Source organism: Thunnus thynnus, chromosome 1, assembly GCF_963924715.1.
Source record: "Thunnus thynnus chromosome 1, fThuThy2.1, whole genome shotgun sequence".
In the NCBI taxonomy this organism is placed as follows: Eukaryota; Metazoa; Chordata; class Actinopteri; order Scombriformes; family Scombridae; genus Thunnus; species Thunnus thynnus.
Window position 1 is genome coordinate 25,584,430 of NC_089517.1, and position 15,769 is coordinate 25,600,198.

Sequence of the window (15,769 nt, forward strand, 5' to 3'; positions counted from 1 at the left end):
GCCTTCATCCCACAGCCAGGACTGTGTGTGTGTGTGCATGTGACAGTGGATGTTGTCTGTAAGTGCAAGTGCATGATTGTGTGCTTGTTTATGGGCACACACGACCCCATGCGTGTGCCCGTGCGGCCACGTGTCACAGCAGATGTTGCCTGAAACCTCAGCAGTGTCTCCAGTGATGTGCCGTCCATTGACCTTCAGTAACATTTGAAGATGCGGCAGCCTGCTTGTCAAGGACAGCACACTTCTCTGGCTGATTATGATGCTTTGCCTTTCATTAATATGCCTCACCTCCAGATTGGCTATATGGCATTTGCATGACATTAGCATATATCTTTCGGACAGCAGTTTGTCGCCGCAGTGTGCGGAGCTTGTGGGAATGACACCTGTTAGACAGAGAGGCAGATGCCACTCTGGCAGGGAAACACTGTGGAGATTTGGGTGGAGGCGTTGAGGGTGGGAGACAGTTCTTTGGACTGGTAACATATTCAAGTGCATTTTAGGGCATTTCAACAATATATATCTTCATTATATTTATATTGTCTCTGAGTCCTAACCAAAAATATTTCCAGCTTGAGGATTTTGGGGCAGTTTTCTTGAATAAAGGCACCTTAGGTAAAATCTTTTTGGAGTTCAAAAGAGATATAATGGATATTTAGTGTTGGTGCAACAAAACAGTCTTAGCCTGCATTATTCTATGTGCCCAGTCCTGCATGCAATATGCACCTGGCTGCAACATCCATCAGCTATCGGTGCCATTTCCTGGGGTTTTGGATCTGGTTCCTCATCCTGTAGGATTTCAGCCTCACCTCATGTCTCTCTCTCTCTCTGAATGATGTCTTTATTCTTCTCTCTCTCTTGTGTGAATAATGTCTTTTCTTGTCTCTTCTCCAGTGTATGTGAATGGTGTTGATGGAGGTCGTGTGGCTCAGGTCCTACTCTGTTCTGGTGGCACCTGGAAACTGCTTGGTGTCCTCTTCATCACATTCTTCATATATATTATTAATCCATTATGATTTTGTTATCCTGTTCAATGCTATATTCTGTAATTTGTGTTCTGTTCTGTACACACAACATCTATTGCACGTCTGTCCATCCTGGGAGAGGGATCCCTTCTCTGTTGCTCTCCATGAGGTTTCTTCCATTTTTTTCCCTTTTCAATTTTTGAAGTTAAATAGTTGATGTGGATGTGTAAAAAGGATTTTTGGTTCCATCTAAAACTTGCAAGAAATATATTAAAATGTTGTCAAAGTTGTTGTGCTGATATTAGCTTACATTGTATAATATAAAATCTCAGAAGAAGATATGTCATAACAGAGGAATATTTACATCTCAAAACTGCAGAATGTCATAAGATTTTTTGGTCACGATGCTGACAGCTCTGCTTGTAGTTGTGCTGATAGTATTTAATCTGCAGGCTGCTGAACTACACAGCAAACTACACTGAAATGATACCTGGCTGGCAAAATAAAACATCAGCACCAGAACATTCTGGCACTCTCTCGAGGATAACAAAAATAAAAGGATAACATCTTAGTCACATTGTTGTTGCTGTCATATCTCCATTTTAGCTGTGTTGCACTTGCAAGGTCTGAGTCATCATTTAACTTCTTCACTCCACTCGTTGAGTTTATATTTGTCGGGATACAAAGGTAATAGGTGCGTGACTTGTGGTTGTGTTTGTTCCTGTCTTAGGCTCAGGCTTTTAGTCAGTTCTGATGCTGCTCAGCCTGAGGATGCTGCAGCCAGGTGGTGACCCTGCATGCAGTACCTGGCACACAGCAGAGTGCATAGAGCAGCCAAATCTCAGTGTCTGAGATCTGCCCACACTGGTCAATCTGCCACCTAGGAGAATGAGCTGTGGACACGGTCCCTGATATAAACATTTTGACGGAAATATAAAAAGCACATTTTTAATGTGTCATAATGAGGCATCACAATTTTTCATTTTTGTATTTTATGTGAAAGGATTTGAATGGTAAGTCTGCATATATTACCTCCAAGTCCTTTCAAAAAGCTGTTGTTTTCACAATCACTGTAATTTAATGGATGCAGGCCTGAGTAGATTCTTGGCATTCAGTCTCCAAACTGGCTCTCAGACAGATTACAAGAGCTTGACAAGAAACAAATATGCGTACCTTCTCCTTCAGGTTCACGGTCAGTATTCATAGGTCAGTTTACATAAAAACCTGACCAGAATAAACATTTAGTTTGCATTACATTTTAATTTGCTAGATAATACCAATTGTTAATCATCATCCAGAAAGCACTGATGATTTAAGGCATTAAAATCTTGGAATCTTGCATCAACTTTCATCAGCTACAGCAGACAATGAATGAAATAATGCTAAATAATAGTAAAACTGCAGCGTATGAACATGCAATACACAATCCATTTTGGAGCTGTAATTTACACAATCAAACATGAAACAGATACAAAGAATCTGTGAAAACCTGTAACAGTCTCTGCATTCAAATCAATTTAAGTCAGTTTTATTGGGTGGCCAGAAATATGACCCCAAGTGAATGCTAATGCTCTGTGTCTGCTGTATGTGCAACTATAACTGTAATATGTTGTAGCTGTGAGCTTTTTAGCTTCTCCTGGCATTTCTCTGCCCCTAAGTGTTTAAAAAACATGCAGATGTAATATTCAGTGTGATAAACTTAGCCTACCATTAGCCCACTTTTATCCCAACTTTGTCAATTGACAACACTGATTTATAGACAGCTTGATGTTTTATACACAGCAACCCAGAAACCCAGAAAAGGTTGCCTCAAAATCCTGTTGCACAATATGACTAAATCACCTCCAGCTGCAGGCTCGGCCCACTGAAAGCTCCTTTCTGTTAGGCCCCAGTTTTGTGGTTTTGAATCTCTTTCATGACCTTTGTCAAATGTCACCACCACTACGTCTCTCCAATCTTCTGCGTCACTTTCAATTTTATACCGTCTATAATAGGAAGCCATAAAAATAATCTTTACTATCAGCGCCAGTCAGAGAGGAGAATCACCACTTCATTACCACCCCTGTCTGAGGGGCTTCTTATGGGATGGAAGGAGCCCGGCAACAGAGCTGAGCCTGGGGCGTCCTGGCGGCTCAGTCTGCTAATGGCTGCATGGGGTTGAATTGCGGCTCATTCCACACTTTTGCATCTCTTTTCTGCCACTTCCTTGCCACTTTTCACCATACCTGACACAAAAATTTAAAAAAAGCAAGAAGAAATGAAATACTTGAGAAAAGGTGGATTGTCCTCACTTCTTTTCAATAAAAGCTGTTTGAATCTAGCAACGAGAGCAGTTGAATCTCATTCAATTATGCCCTGTTACCTCCCTCTATCTTTTTAATGATCCCACACAGACAAAGCACTGTGATCCCTCTGTGAAACACCCTGTGATGAAATAAACCATTGTGTGTGTCCTCGCCCCAATATGCTAATCCAGGATTAATTATGGGCCAACCCTAATGAGTATCTCTCTCGTCCTCTTAGATATGTAAATGCACCAGCAGTGGACAGCGTTGAGAGGCTTTTGTTAACTCTGTGCTCTCTGTGTTCTATAAAAGAGACAGAACAGGACGGGGAGAGATGAGGACAAAGGTTTAGTGGCTAAAGATTATTTCAAATAATATCACCGCTGGAATAAAACAAAGTCTATTCTCACTGGGTCAAGGAAGTAAATTAGTATTGATGCCTGTAAATCAGTGAAAGCTCATGGTGAATGTGACTTAAACCTGTGGGACTCCAGTGAGAGCAGAGATTATAATAAACATACTACACAAATCCATAAATTATACACAACTATGTTGTAAGTATGTCTGTTCTCAGATTATTGCCATACCAGTCACAATAAATTGGTACCTGTCTCCCTGACAGCATGGGTAGTGAATTGTTTTTCAGCCTATTAATTACACCGGAAGTGTGAATATGGTCAGAGCCAGAGGAAGTATGCTCTTGTAACACTTTCATCCTCTTTACTTGAAAGGTGATGGACGAAGAGAAAAAAAGAGAGAGAAATTTATGGTGGCAGCGTGGAAAGATTTTCAGCTTTGTAGCTTGCCACAAAGAAGAAAATATGCTGTTTCAAGATCAGGAGATGCTGGCAATCAGACTCTTATGCAATTTTAAAGGGGTCATTACAGATGTATTTCAACAAGGTACAGCCAGTCACTGTCTGGAGATGATGTAGAGCCAGTTAAATATTATGCATGGATACATGCTGTACATGTCACAGTCATTTTCTGACATCACTTTTATAGCAAAAATAAGCATTATTGAAAGTCAAACACATTATCCCCAAGCTAGAGAAGGTGAAACTTCAAGGACAGAAATGGTACAATAAGTACTGGCAAGACAGCCTTTATTACTGTATTTTTTTTAACCTGCCTGTGTGGTGTGATGTCATGTATGCTGTCACTTGTTGCTACTACAGGTGTTTGTCATGTGTGGACTTATCCTGAAACTTTCTGAGATTTGTTTTTTATTGTGCATGTTGTTTTGGGGTGACCACACTGCAAAACCATTTCCTTCTGGGGTAATCAAGTTTTGACACAATGATAGGAACACTTGTTCAATATATTGCAATCTAATACAAAACACTTGCAGTGACAGTGAGAGTAATGAACTGAATCAACACTTTTCTGACCCAGTCAACAAAAATCAACTCGCTGTGTGATAGATCTTATTTTATTTAAACTTAAGGCCTAGTTTTAACTCAAACTGCTCCACCTAACTCAATGCATGGACTTCCACTCCTGATTAGACACTCTCAGGGGTTATAAGCCAGTGAGCTCCTTTTGTTCGAAACCATAGTTTGTATGAGCAGAACAAAGAAAGCAGTTTAAATACAGACTTATCACCTTAATAATTTTATCCTATTCAGTTAATATTCCATAGATTTGTTTGAATGTTTAACTAATTGTTTTGTATTGCATCATATTAGACTTCTATGTTTAGTAAGGCCTGAGGATAACTAAAATGGCAAGACTGTAGATGCGTTAATAATGTAAGTTAGAATGAAAACCTAATTTACTTTATTTATTCTGTTTTTTGTTAATTGTTAGTGTTTTCTTTGTAATACTTCCTTTGTCTAGAAAAGTCATCCATCATCCATGCCACCATTCATTCATCTTTGACTGCAATTAATAAATTGTTGCAACAGCCTTTCGGATCCTGTGTTTAAATGTGCACCCCACATCAGATGTTCCATGAGCCAACATCACTGTAGCTTTTTCAGTTTGTCTTATACATTTACATTTACTACATTACACTGTGTCAGAAAGTAATAATTGAACACAAAGAAAAAATTAAAATGGAGGGGAAATATTGGAATTATGCTTCTATTTTTTTGCTTTGTAATAGGCGGCTTTTGATTTTTCTTGACAGTAAAAACATTTCAGGGAATATAATTATATTCCTCAATTTAAAATGATTTTTAAAGTAATAAGTAAATTAAGTGAGTAAGATTTTGTTCATCAGATAAAAAATTAAGGAAGGACATTCAAATCCTATACAATTCAATACTTTACCACACACAATTCACACTTTAGTGCTGGTGATTTTAAGGGTGCAATGATCAGTGAGAATGACACTGTCTTCTCATTTCAGACTCTTTCCAGATTTGGGTCAAATCCTCAGATACAAAAAGTGCGTCCCGTCTCACTGGGCAGTGGTGTTTGTTTGTTTGTGTGTGTGTGTGTGTGTGTGTGTGTGTGTGTGTGTGTGTGTGTGTGTGTTATAAGGGGGGTCTACAGGGGCTGTAAAGCCTGATCTGTTCGGGATTCTCCACATGAAGGAGCTGCGTCTCTCCTCGGAGTTTCTGTCCAAGGTGCTGAAATCTGCTGCTCCGGGGACAGGTCACATGACTGCGCTTCCTCCTTCTGAGAGAGCAGGGATGCTGTGTGTGTGTGTGCGTGCACGCATGTGTGAACGCGCGTGTGTGGGCTATGCACGCGGACACTTCAATCCTCATCATGAGCGGTTCGGCTCACGAGGAAGGCTCTCTCTAAGACGGACTACAGACGTTTGCTGTAGTCTGCTCGCAGCATGGAATCCGTGCAGTTGAATGCGTATCTGTGACTCTTTGCGTGCATCCTTTTTCTTTTTTTCTCTTTCTTTCGCCGTTGCAAAACATTTGTGTGGCAACTGTGGATGGGCACATAGGAGTGGGCTGCTGCCCACCAAGTCTGACTGTCTTTCGGAGGTGCTGAGAAGAAGAACATGTAAGAATCCGCAGGCATCCCCGCAGATCCTTTCGGATTCATAGCCAAAATGCAGAAAGGGATGAGACTCAATGATGGCCATATCACCTATCTGGCTCTTTTGGCGAAGAAGGATGGGACCAGGCGAGGTTGCCTGAGTAAGAAAAGCTCAGACAATACAAAATGGCATTCAAAGTGGTTCGCTTTGTTGCAGAATATGCTGTTTTATTTCGAAAACGACTCCAGCTCACGCCCCTCCGGACTGTACCTGTTGGAGGGCTGTGTTTGTGACAGGGCACCGTCACCAAAGCCATCTCTGTCAGCGAAGGAATGCTTAGAGAAGCAGGTGAGATATTGATCACACGGAGAGCTCGCAGAAGTCTGACTGACTGACACTATCAGGACGCACGCATTCATTAATGCTGCTTTGTTGTGTTTCTCTTTTTGAGAGAAACTTGCTTTTTTATCAATCTGGCTTTGAGTTAAAGCAACATGAAGCAGAAGGGGGTGTTTTACAGAGCGAACAAGATGCAAACGACACAGTTTCTGTTTTTGTTTTTTTTTATTTTTTTTATCCCAACATCTATTTATCACGCAAACAATTTCCCAAAGATGCTTTTGCATTATAGTTCACTTGTGTCCACTAGTGTTACGTAATGGCGTCATCCTAACTGATTGATTGACTCGATTCTGCACTAAAATAGCCTCACAGCCTACCTCAGAGGTAACCCATCAAATGCACCAGATGCAAAAATACACAGTGGCTCAAAGTTAGCAGGATAAAATAAAATGCAGACAAACTCCAAACAGTTTTACTTTCTTCTAGTTCTTTTCTTGTGGTAATCCCAATATTTGTTGCATTATTTATATATAAGAGACTATTTTTAGATGTCTCAGATGTTCAGGGAATGCAGCACATATGAGGGAAGAAAACTTAAACTGCATCCAAACTTTGCAGGTTGCCATCTTGCGGAGGAGCGTTGCCCCTTCCCTGTCGTTTTGACGTATTGATTTAATTCCTTGTCTTGATATTAATAGCATCCTACCTTGGCAACTGCGTCTCCCCGGTTTATAGCGGCTTGGTTCATTTGATAGCTCTCTCATTATCATGGGGTGGTTAACGACAGCCATGAATGAAAACCAAATGATGTCCCAGGCATGCTTTTGTTTCTCAGTACATCCCCCATTCGTTCTTAATTCCTCGGGCATTTAGTGCTACGGATTAACATGTGTGAGGGCTGAACAATGTCCACTGTTTTGTTTTTGTGCCAGTGTGACACAGTCAGAAATAATCCCGGCAAAACGCATGGCTGCGTTTTGCAAAAACAGTTTTGAGGGGTTAGGGAGGCTGCTACTGGAAGAAGTGAACCTTGTGGCATAGAAGCATATAAAAACCAGAGAAGTGGTCAAGCTGCTGTGGGCTATGACTGCAGTCACCTTCTAAAAATCTGCTCTGCCAGCTGCAGTCTCCTTTGCTTTCCCTGCAGCAGAGGTAATAAAGAACACAAGTCAAAAGTCATACTGATGGGTCGTTTTATCTGTTCAGTGATCACAGTCTTTGTTTATGTGATCTTTTGTCTTTGGCTTTTACCAAAGTGTCACAAATATATTAAACATAGCAACAGCATTGGTGAAAACAGACCAATTTTACAATCTTTTATCCTTTTTGATGTATGTGTGAAAGTTTGACTCCACCAGTGGTGGAATGTATTTAATCAAAGTACTATACTTGAGAATTTCTAATTTTATGCTACTTTTTTACTTACATTCTACTACATTTCAGAGGGAAATGTTGTATGTTTTACTCCATTACATTAATTTCACAGCTATAGTTACTGAATAGTTAGTGAATCAGTTAATGAAATACCTAATAGAGCACACAACTGTATAAGTTGTTAAAATTAGCTCTAACTTGACAACATGAAAATGCTGCTTACAGTATATGATATATGTATTTTTTTCATCCTGGGATTGCTCCTTTAACTTGAGTAAAAGACCTCTGTACTTCTTCCACCACCAAAAGACACAGCTCATTTTCCTAATAGAATGTTAAAGTACCTTTTTGGACTATCCAGGTTTTGCAGAAATGGCAAAAACACTTCTACCTCACTGTATGCCATGTTACTTCAAAATCATAAGCAAGAAAGTTTCACTCTGCAAACTGCATAAGCCAACATTATGTTTGTGTCCTCATCAGTGTGTGGTACTTTATGTTTGTAGATCATTGTTGGGAAAAGACTCATTTGAGTGCCACAGACTCCCTAGTTTTGTGTTTCAAATGTTCAAAACAACACTGTAGTTCAAGGTTAAGGCACAGCTTGACAGATCAACTTACATGTCAGCAAAAATATGATTTGGGTAATTAAAAAAAAAAGGATTGCATACCCAATACTCAAGCAAACTGCAAGTGTCTGGCTTTAGACAAGAACTAAATGCGTGTACTCTAGAAGAAAATCTAAACACAGAGCATGTCATATATTTCCCCCAAGTATTCCCTACTAATTATGCACCATGCTTTGACAGGCCCAATTTCATAAAATAGCTAAAACAAAACAAAACAAAACAAAACAAAACAAAACAAAAACAAAATCTGGACAAATCTCATGTGTAGATGTTTATTGATATTTGCAAATTAGCATTTGGATGCTAACTTTTAATCTTTGTCTATGAGAAACTGTTGGATAATTTAGTAGTTTACTATAAGTTATCTGTTTATGAGTTAGTTTAGCGTTAGTAAAAATCCTGTAATATAATATTTGAATTTAACTGTGTAACCTCTAAGGAAGTGTCTATTGACACATAAAGTATAGATGAAAGGTAAATCCATTATGAGCGACTATTCCACACTGTCCTCAGTTCCATCAGCTGGAAGTGTACCTCGTGTCGCTGTCCACGGTGCTGAACTCTGCTGTCATGTTATGTTCCTCAGACACTTGACCTCTGCTCTCTGTTGGCAGAGCTGTCAGGATTAGTATCAGTGTCACTTAGAGGGCGCTACACAGATGTGCCAGCAGAATTTGAACAATTAAGATGTGTATGACAATTTCATTTTACCCAAGATCGCAGAAATTTTGCTCATAACACAAGATATGTTTAGGTGTTTCTGTCTGTCCTGTTTAATCAGCCACAGAAAGTTATTGATTTTGTTTCATTTTCTTTAACCATGATCTTTCCATGGCTATCCTTCATTAATGTTAATGTAAACCAGACTGTAACTATAGGGGTGGCAGATCAGAAATAGGTATGGTTACATGGGTTCTTCTGGGACACACTGACAAACAAGCTACTTTCTAGGACATGGGGACTTGTTGATCACTCTCATGGCCTAGACTACTAAACTTTGTCCACTGTCAAGCTTATTTCTTAGGAACTATGTCAATACAAGACGCATGCTCTATTCTGGGGATGAAATATGGACTGAGTGACATCTACGATGACAGCTGTTCATGCAGGCTGCTCCAGTCAATTTATTTCAACAGTGCATTAAATGAATTTGAAAGCCTTTGATTAGCATAACACAGTCTTCTGTTCAGCACGTGTCCCTTTATATAATATGTGTCAGGAATAAATTGTCTCAGTTTTGCGTTATTTGTGTGGGGATGTGAATTTTGGTGGATTAAATGTGAACATGTATGTGAATTTAGGATGTGTATTAGCGCAAATATGGTGTTTCATGCGTGAGAATTGTACACTTTGTAGTGTGCAATAAATCATGCTTGTTCACATGTATTTATGTGCCCATGTCTGTACATCTTGTATTACTCTGTGCATGCCTTGAATTCTATATTTGCCTCACTGTGTCCTCCTGCTTAAGCCGATGTCGATTTATAAAACTGAGCAGCTCCACAGAAAGGTGAAATGAGGACAGAAAGAGTAATCAATGCTCCAGGTGTCTGAGGGCATACGGATTTCCTTTTCACTTTCCCCACTCTGGAAAAACAAAGAATGACACTCAAGTCAATGAGCAGACTGCAGAGGTCGTCTGAGGCAATGCTACTGTACATTTCTGACTTCAACCTGTTACATATGCAGATCATAGCAGAATCCAGGTATTTGTTGAGCGTGTAAGTGGTGTGTGTGCATGTACTGTGTGTGTGTGCGTGTGTGTGTCAGAGCTGCAGAGGGAATGGCCGGGCGAGTGCTGGATCTTATCTGTGTGTGACAGGGAGAGGGACAATGCAGCGAATCGATGCCAAGCCAAACTGCCACCTAGCAGGGCTACAGTGCTTTTTATAGCCTCACTCCTCAAAAAGGCAAAGATCTTTCTCTCCCTCCCTCGTCATCTATATCTCTCCGTTCTTATTGTATTCTTTGGAGTGTTCTACTTTTTAAATGTTCTTATTCCCCATTTAGAAGGCGAGCTACGTTTAAGCCCACAGTTACTATGGCAACCCCTATTTGCATCTGAAAAAGTGCATTTGAAGGGGCCAACAAAATGTGCAACAACATGCCTCTGCATTGTGCTTCACTTACCAAGTACAGCAAATATGGGCATATGAGAAATATGAGGTGGGTCGTCTGAGGTTCGGGAGTGGAAATGCTTGATTGGTGATATATTTTTGTTTTTGCTGTCTTATTTGTTTAATTTATATAGGCTAAATAAAATTAAAAAAAAAAAAAAAAAAAAAAAAAACACAAGAAAAAAGGATCATGATGCAACAATGGGATACAAAACAAATATCTACTCCACTTCACAACTCCAGCATCATCTCCTGCATTCCCAATGATTTCCCACAGTCTGCATCACCCTACGTATAGGCCGAGTGAAGAACTGACTATTGTTTTGAGGGATTTCATGAATCTTTTTGTATTTATTTTCTATAAATGTTCATGAATTACACCAGTATAAATCTTGAACTCTCTTTCTGTCCAGAAAAGAGGTAGCCTATACCAAATGACAATACCACAATAAGGATCAATGACTCTTATAGACTGAATGAATGTGTAGATGCATTACATATCTCTGGCATCAAGGGTATAGACTATAATATGGAAGTTGGCTTGTCTGACAAGATGACGTTAATACTGTATGTGCGTGAGATTAAAAACATATCTTTTATGAATTAGGGGGCCCCATACAGTAAGATACTATCAATATTTCAATATTTCTGGCAGAGAGTTAGATTTACCACTCTCATATATGTGCATTAAATATAAGGCTACACCCAGCAGCAGCTTAGCATGATATCTCATTTATTTAATCCGTTTAAACGCCAAATAGTAAAACGACAAATCGTCATTTTATTTGTCCAACTACTTCTTGACTCGGAGCAGTTGCCAGGCAACCAGCAGATACTCTCCAGGAAGTTAACTGCTTCCAGCCAAGAGATTTCACGCCACATAATTACAATAATAATAATTGTCGTTTTTGAAACAATTGAGACATAAATTGTTATTTGTGAGATTTACAGGTGCTGGTAGGCAGGTTTTGTTACCTTCAGTCAGAGCCAGGCTGCATGCTCCCCCTGTTTCCGTTCATTATGGCAAGCTAAGTTAAGCTAACCATTGCTTAGCTTTGAGCGTGGTGTTTTACCCATTTATGACTTTGATTTTACCTGCCTCATGTTTAATTTACTGCATTTGGTTGAAATTATGCAACAAACAAGCTGTACTATCAGTAACCTACTTATTTCCTGTTTATAAGGAGTATGTCTTGATATATTCTGCTCATTCAGTTGGTAGAGTATAGACTTACAACCATTATACTATCTTCAAAAAGCAAAAGATATTTTAACTACTTAAAAAAATCCAACAAAAGCTTTTAAGGGTGTTTAATAGCAAAAAAAGTAGGAAAAAATCTGTTGGACAACTAGCTAATTGCCCCTTTAAAGTCTACTCGATTTTTATTTTTATTTTTTTATTTAATAAAACCAAATCAAAAATGCTTTTAGAGATAAAATTGCTCTGAGGTTTAGTAATTGGAAGCCACCCTTATCATCATCATTACATAAGTAAATGTGTCTAATCTTTTCTCTTTTTTCCTATTCAGATTAAATTAAATAGTTTTTATACATAGATTTTAAACAAGGATTTACTACGGGCTATGTTGTCTCACTTACAGAGAGATAATGTCTCTGTGGCAAAAAATGTAGTGACGTTGAGCTAAATATAGCTGCCTAAAAGGCTTGACACACCAGCTCACAGGAAGCGGGAGATGGAAAGCACATTATTGACAAAGGCCTGTTCTGCTGCTCATCAGGAAATATGGAACATTACTCCCCTTCACAAATGATTTGCTCTTGGCATTTGGGAGGGATGAAAAATCCAATATATTGGATTTGTAGGGGTCTATTTACAATGCATCAGTGTTATATAATTTGATGCGTTTCTACCACAAATAGGCTGTCTGTACTATTGTTGCAATGACCACCACTTTGTTGATTTGAGGAGTTTATCTGATAAGCCTATTAGAAAATAATTCCACATGAATTTGCCATAATTGCCATAACTAAACCTTTAAGGCTGTGGGGTCACTGGAGGTAATTGGTGAGAGAGTGAAAAGGGGTGAGGACCCAAAGGTGTTTGTGTTGGTAAAATGCAGCCAAATCACTGGGACTAAACAAAACATGGCGTCAGCAAAGAGGCCTCCACCAATTCAGAGGTGAGTTGCCAGGTTACAGACAGAATGCACAGAGGCTTAATAATGAATCTCTCAAGACTTTCCCCTTAGGATTGCTCTCTCTCCCACTCATTCACACACATGGGCATGCATTTGTGTATACGTACAACTTCAGTTTCATCAAAATGTAGGCTTAAAAGCCAGTCAATGATGACCAACGTGTGAGATTTTCCCTTTTCCCACAGTTAATCTAGGAAACACTCAACATCATTGACTTTGGAACCCTGTCACATATTCCCATTGTCTCATTATAAGCTAAACAAATATTTGACTCTCTCTCTTATGTTGTCATTTTTCAGTATTACTTCACTGTCACTTTCAATCATGACAACCAGAAGGCTTTAGAGCTGCGTACGGAGGACGTCAAGGACTGTGATGAGTGGGTGGCTGCTATCACACAGGCCAGGTACCTCTTACACATGACCTCTCACCTACATATACCTTCAGCCAAGGATACAGTGAGGATGCTGAGGAGAATCAGTCATTTTGTTTATTGCCATAGATGTAGTAGATGTAGATGTAGTGTTAATCAGATAAAAACTCCTATCTCACCATAAGACTTAAGAATGAAAAACATCAAATCACTGTTGTTGGGTGAAAGCTGTCTCTTTAATATTTGCTTTTCAGGAACTAAGAAGGGTTTTTATGTGTTTAACTCATTAAAAAAATGTATCAGCATACAGAGGAGCAACTAGTAACAGCCTAGCTTTACAAAATGTAATATATACCATGAATTGTATTCTAACAAGACTAGGAGTTGACTGCCATGCTACTGACCCTCCAAGACTGTACTTAAGCACAGTGGTGCTTTGATAACGCTATGCTATGCTAACATCAGCATGCTAACATCCTCACAATGTCAATGTTAACATTCTGATGTTTTGTAGGTATAATGTTTACTGCAGTCACCATTGTTTTAGCACGTTAGTATGCTAACATTTACTGATTACCACTAAAAAAAAAGTACAGCTGAAGGTGATGAGAATGTCATTAGTTATGCAGGTATTTGGTCATAAACATATTAGATAAGGTGAAAATTTTGACCTGACCTAGACATAGAGTAGAGTTAGGGATCATCAAAGTCATTAGGATTCATCCTCTTGGAAACGCCTCTTGATTTGATATATGCAGTCCTGAGATATACTGTATAATGAGCAAAATGCCCCTTTAAGAATAAGAGCCGAAAAAGGGTCATGAAAGCCAAGCGATACAATCACTCTAAATGTCAGCAGTGAGCATTTGTATGGTGAAAGGTCAATTGATTGGACTCATTGAAGATTACATTGATTAGTGCTCACTCAAGGCAGCTGCACTTACTGTACAGTAGTAAGTTAGCCTGTAAACATGGAATACACAGCAGGGCAATGAAGATCTGTTTTTACCTATCATAATATTGCCTCTGCCTTTCAGAGGTCTCTGATTCTTATGCTTTGTATTTCTTCCTTCTTTTTTTTACCATTTATTTATTTCATCACACTTTCAAGTTTAACAAGCCCCTTTCAAACAGGAGACATTCAGATTCAAAATAGTTGGAGGCCTGATTTACACTAGCTTGAAGGAGTTGACTGTACTGATTTCAACCCCTGCTTAGCATGCACATAAAGTGTTGAAGTGGGTAATGTACAGAATTACTGCTCATGCAGAAGTAGCTTTTACACATGGCTTGCTAAGCCCACAAATATTTGAAGAATTGGTCACATAAGTGCCTGTTCTTTGTGCCAGGGAAGGTCTGCGGTTCAAACATATGTTGATCAGAGGTCTGCTGTTTCTTTGATAAATCTATTGAGAGTCCATGAAACATGCGTTAATGAGGTCCTTACAATGTGTGTGCGTGTGTGTGTGTGTGTGTGTGTGTGTGTGTAGTTACAGGAACCTGGCTACAGAGCATGAGACCCTCATGCAGAAGTATCTCCATCTACTCCAAATAGTGGAGACGGAGAAAACGGTTGCCAAGCAACTTCGACAACAGATAGAGGATGGGGAAATTGAGATAGAGCGGCTAAAATCAGAGGTAACTTGCCTTGTAATTCAATGCTAGTAATACCTGTTTGTGTGAGTGTATTACTGTCTCACTGGATAGTACATAAAGTTTACTTACACAGAGGAGACAGAGCGAGGAAAAGATGGAAGTGAACATAATCAGGCACTGAGAATAAAGGCAGAAAGGGTTCATGGGACAAAGGTCACTACCCAGATTCCAAACCACGATGCTGTGAGTTCATGGTGAGCGCTGTAGCTTGCAGCACCTCCAGATGTCTTTGTTACAGACTCTGCAATACTGTTGAATGTTTTGTATCCTAATTATTCAGTCTAAACTAGATCAAATGCATCTCTCTTTAATGTGCTAATGGCTAGCTCCAATTGAATTGAATGTTTTCAATATGCATGAATCAGCTTCTATTGTACCTGATACTGCGGTTTGTGCCAGAAAATCTACTGTCTCACTTTTCATGCTAAAATGTGTACTAGTAATGGGTTTTGGGTAGTTTTTGATTAATTTCAGTCCTTTATTAAAAGCTGGATATCTGGAGTCTATTCTTATTTGTACGATGTGTCATTCTGATGGGAATAAATGAAATGGGATTGAATATGATAAAAAAAGGGATTTTGACGTAGCTGGTAAAATTTGTTATATTCATATATAAGACTCTTTGAAACCAACTAATGGATGGTAACAAGGTTGAACAAAAAAGCAAATGAAAACATTGAATACAACTTTCATAACCATAAGAAAACAAAGAGAGAGAGAGAGAGAGATAATGACATGACAAAGATCATGATTGAATACTGTACACAGTACACTGTATTCGTTTTAGCCTACAGTGCAATAATTGGTTTGGTTTGTGTTGAATTTTAGATCGCTGGATTGCTCAAAGACAACGAGAAGATCCAGTCAAATCCAGAGGTACCTCCCAGTGATGATGACACAGAGATCAAGAAGATCAAAAAGGTGAGAT

General features: G+C 39.1%; 1 protein-coding gene across 1 annotated transcript in view; it reads left to right on the plus strand.

Moving 5' to 3' along the window:
- The first annotated feature begins 5,793 nt into the window (after positions 1 to 5,793).
- The window catches only part of LOC137184840 (ras-specific guanine nucleotide-releasing factor 1-like), a 28,439-nt gene continuing 18,463 nt past the window's right edge, over positions 5,794 to 15,769 (plus strand). Inside the window, exons 1-4 of the mRNA XM_067592914.1 lie at positions 5,794 to 6,539; positions 13,112 to 13,218; positions 14,676 to 14,823; positions 15,670 to 15,762. Of these exons, the coding sequence (XP_067449015.1) occupies positions 6,264 to 6,539; positions 13,112 to 13,218; positions 14,676 to 14,823; positions 15,670 to 15,762 (624 nt within the window). The 5' untranslated portion in view covers positions 5,794 to 6,263. The remainder of the gene's footprint in view (positions 6,540 to 13,111; positions 13,219 to 14,675; positions 14,824 to 15,669; positions 15,763 to 15,769) is intronic.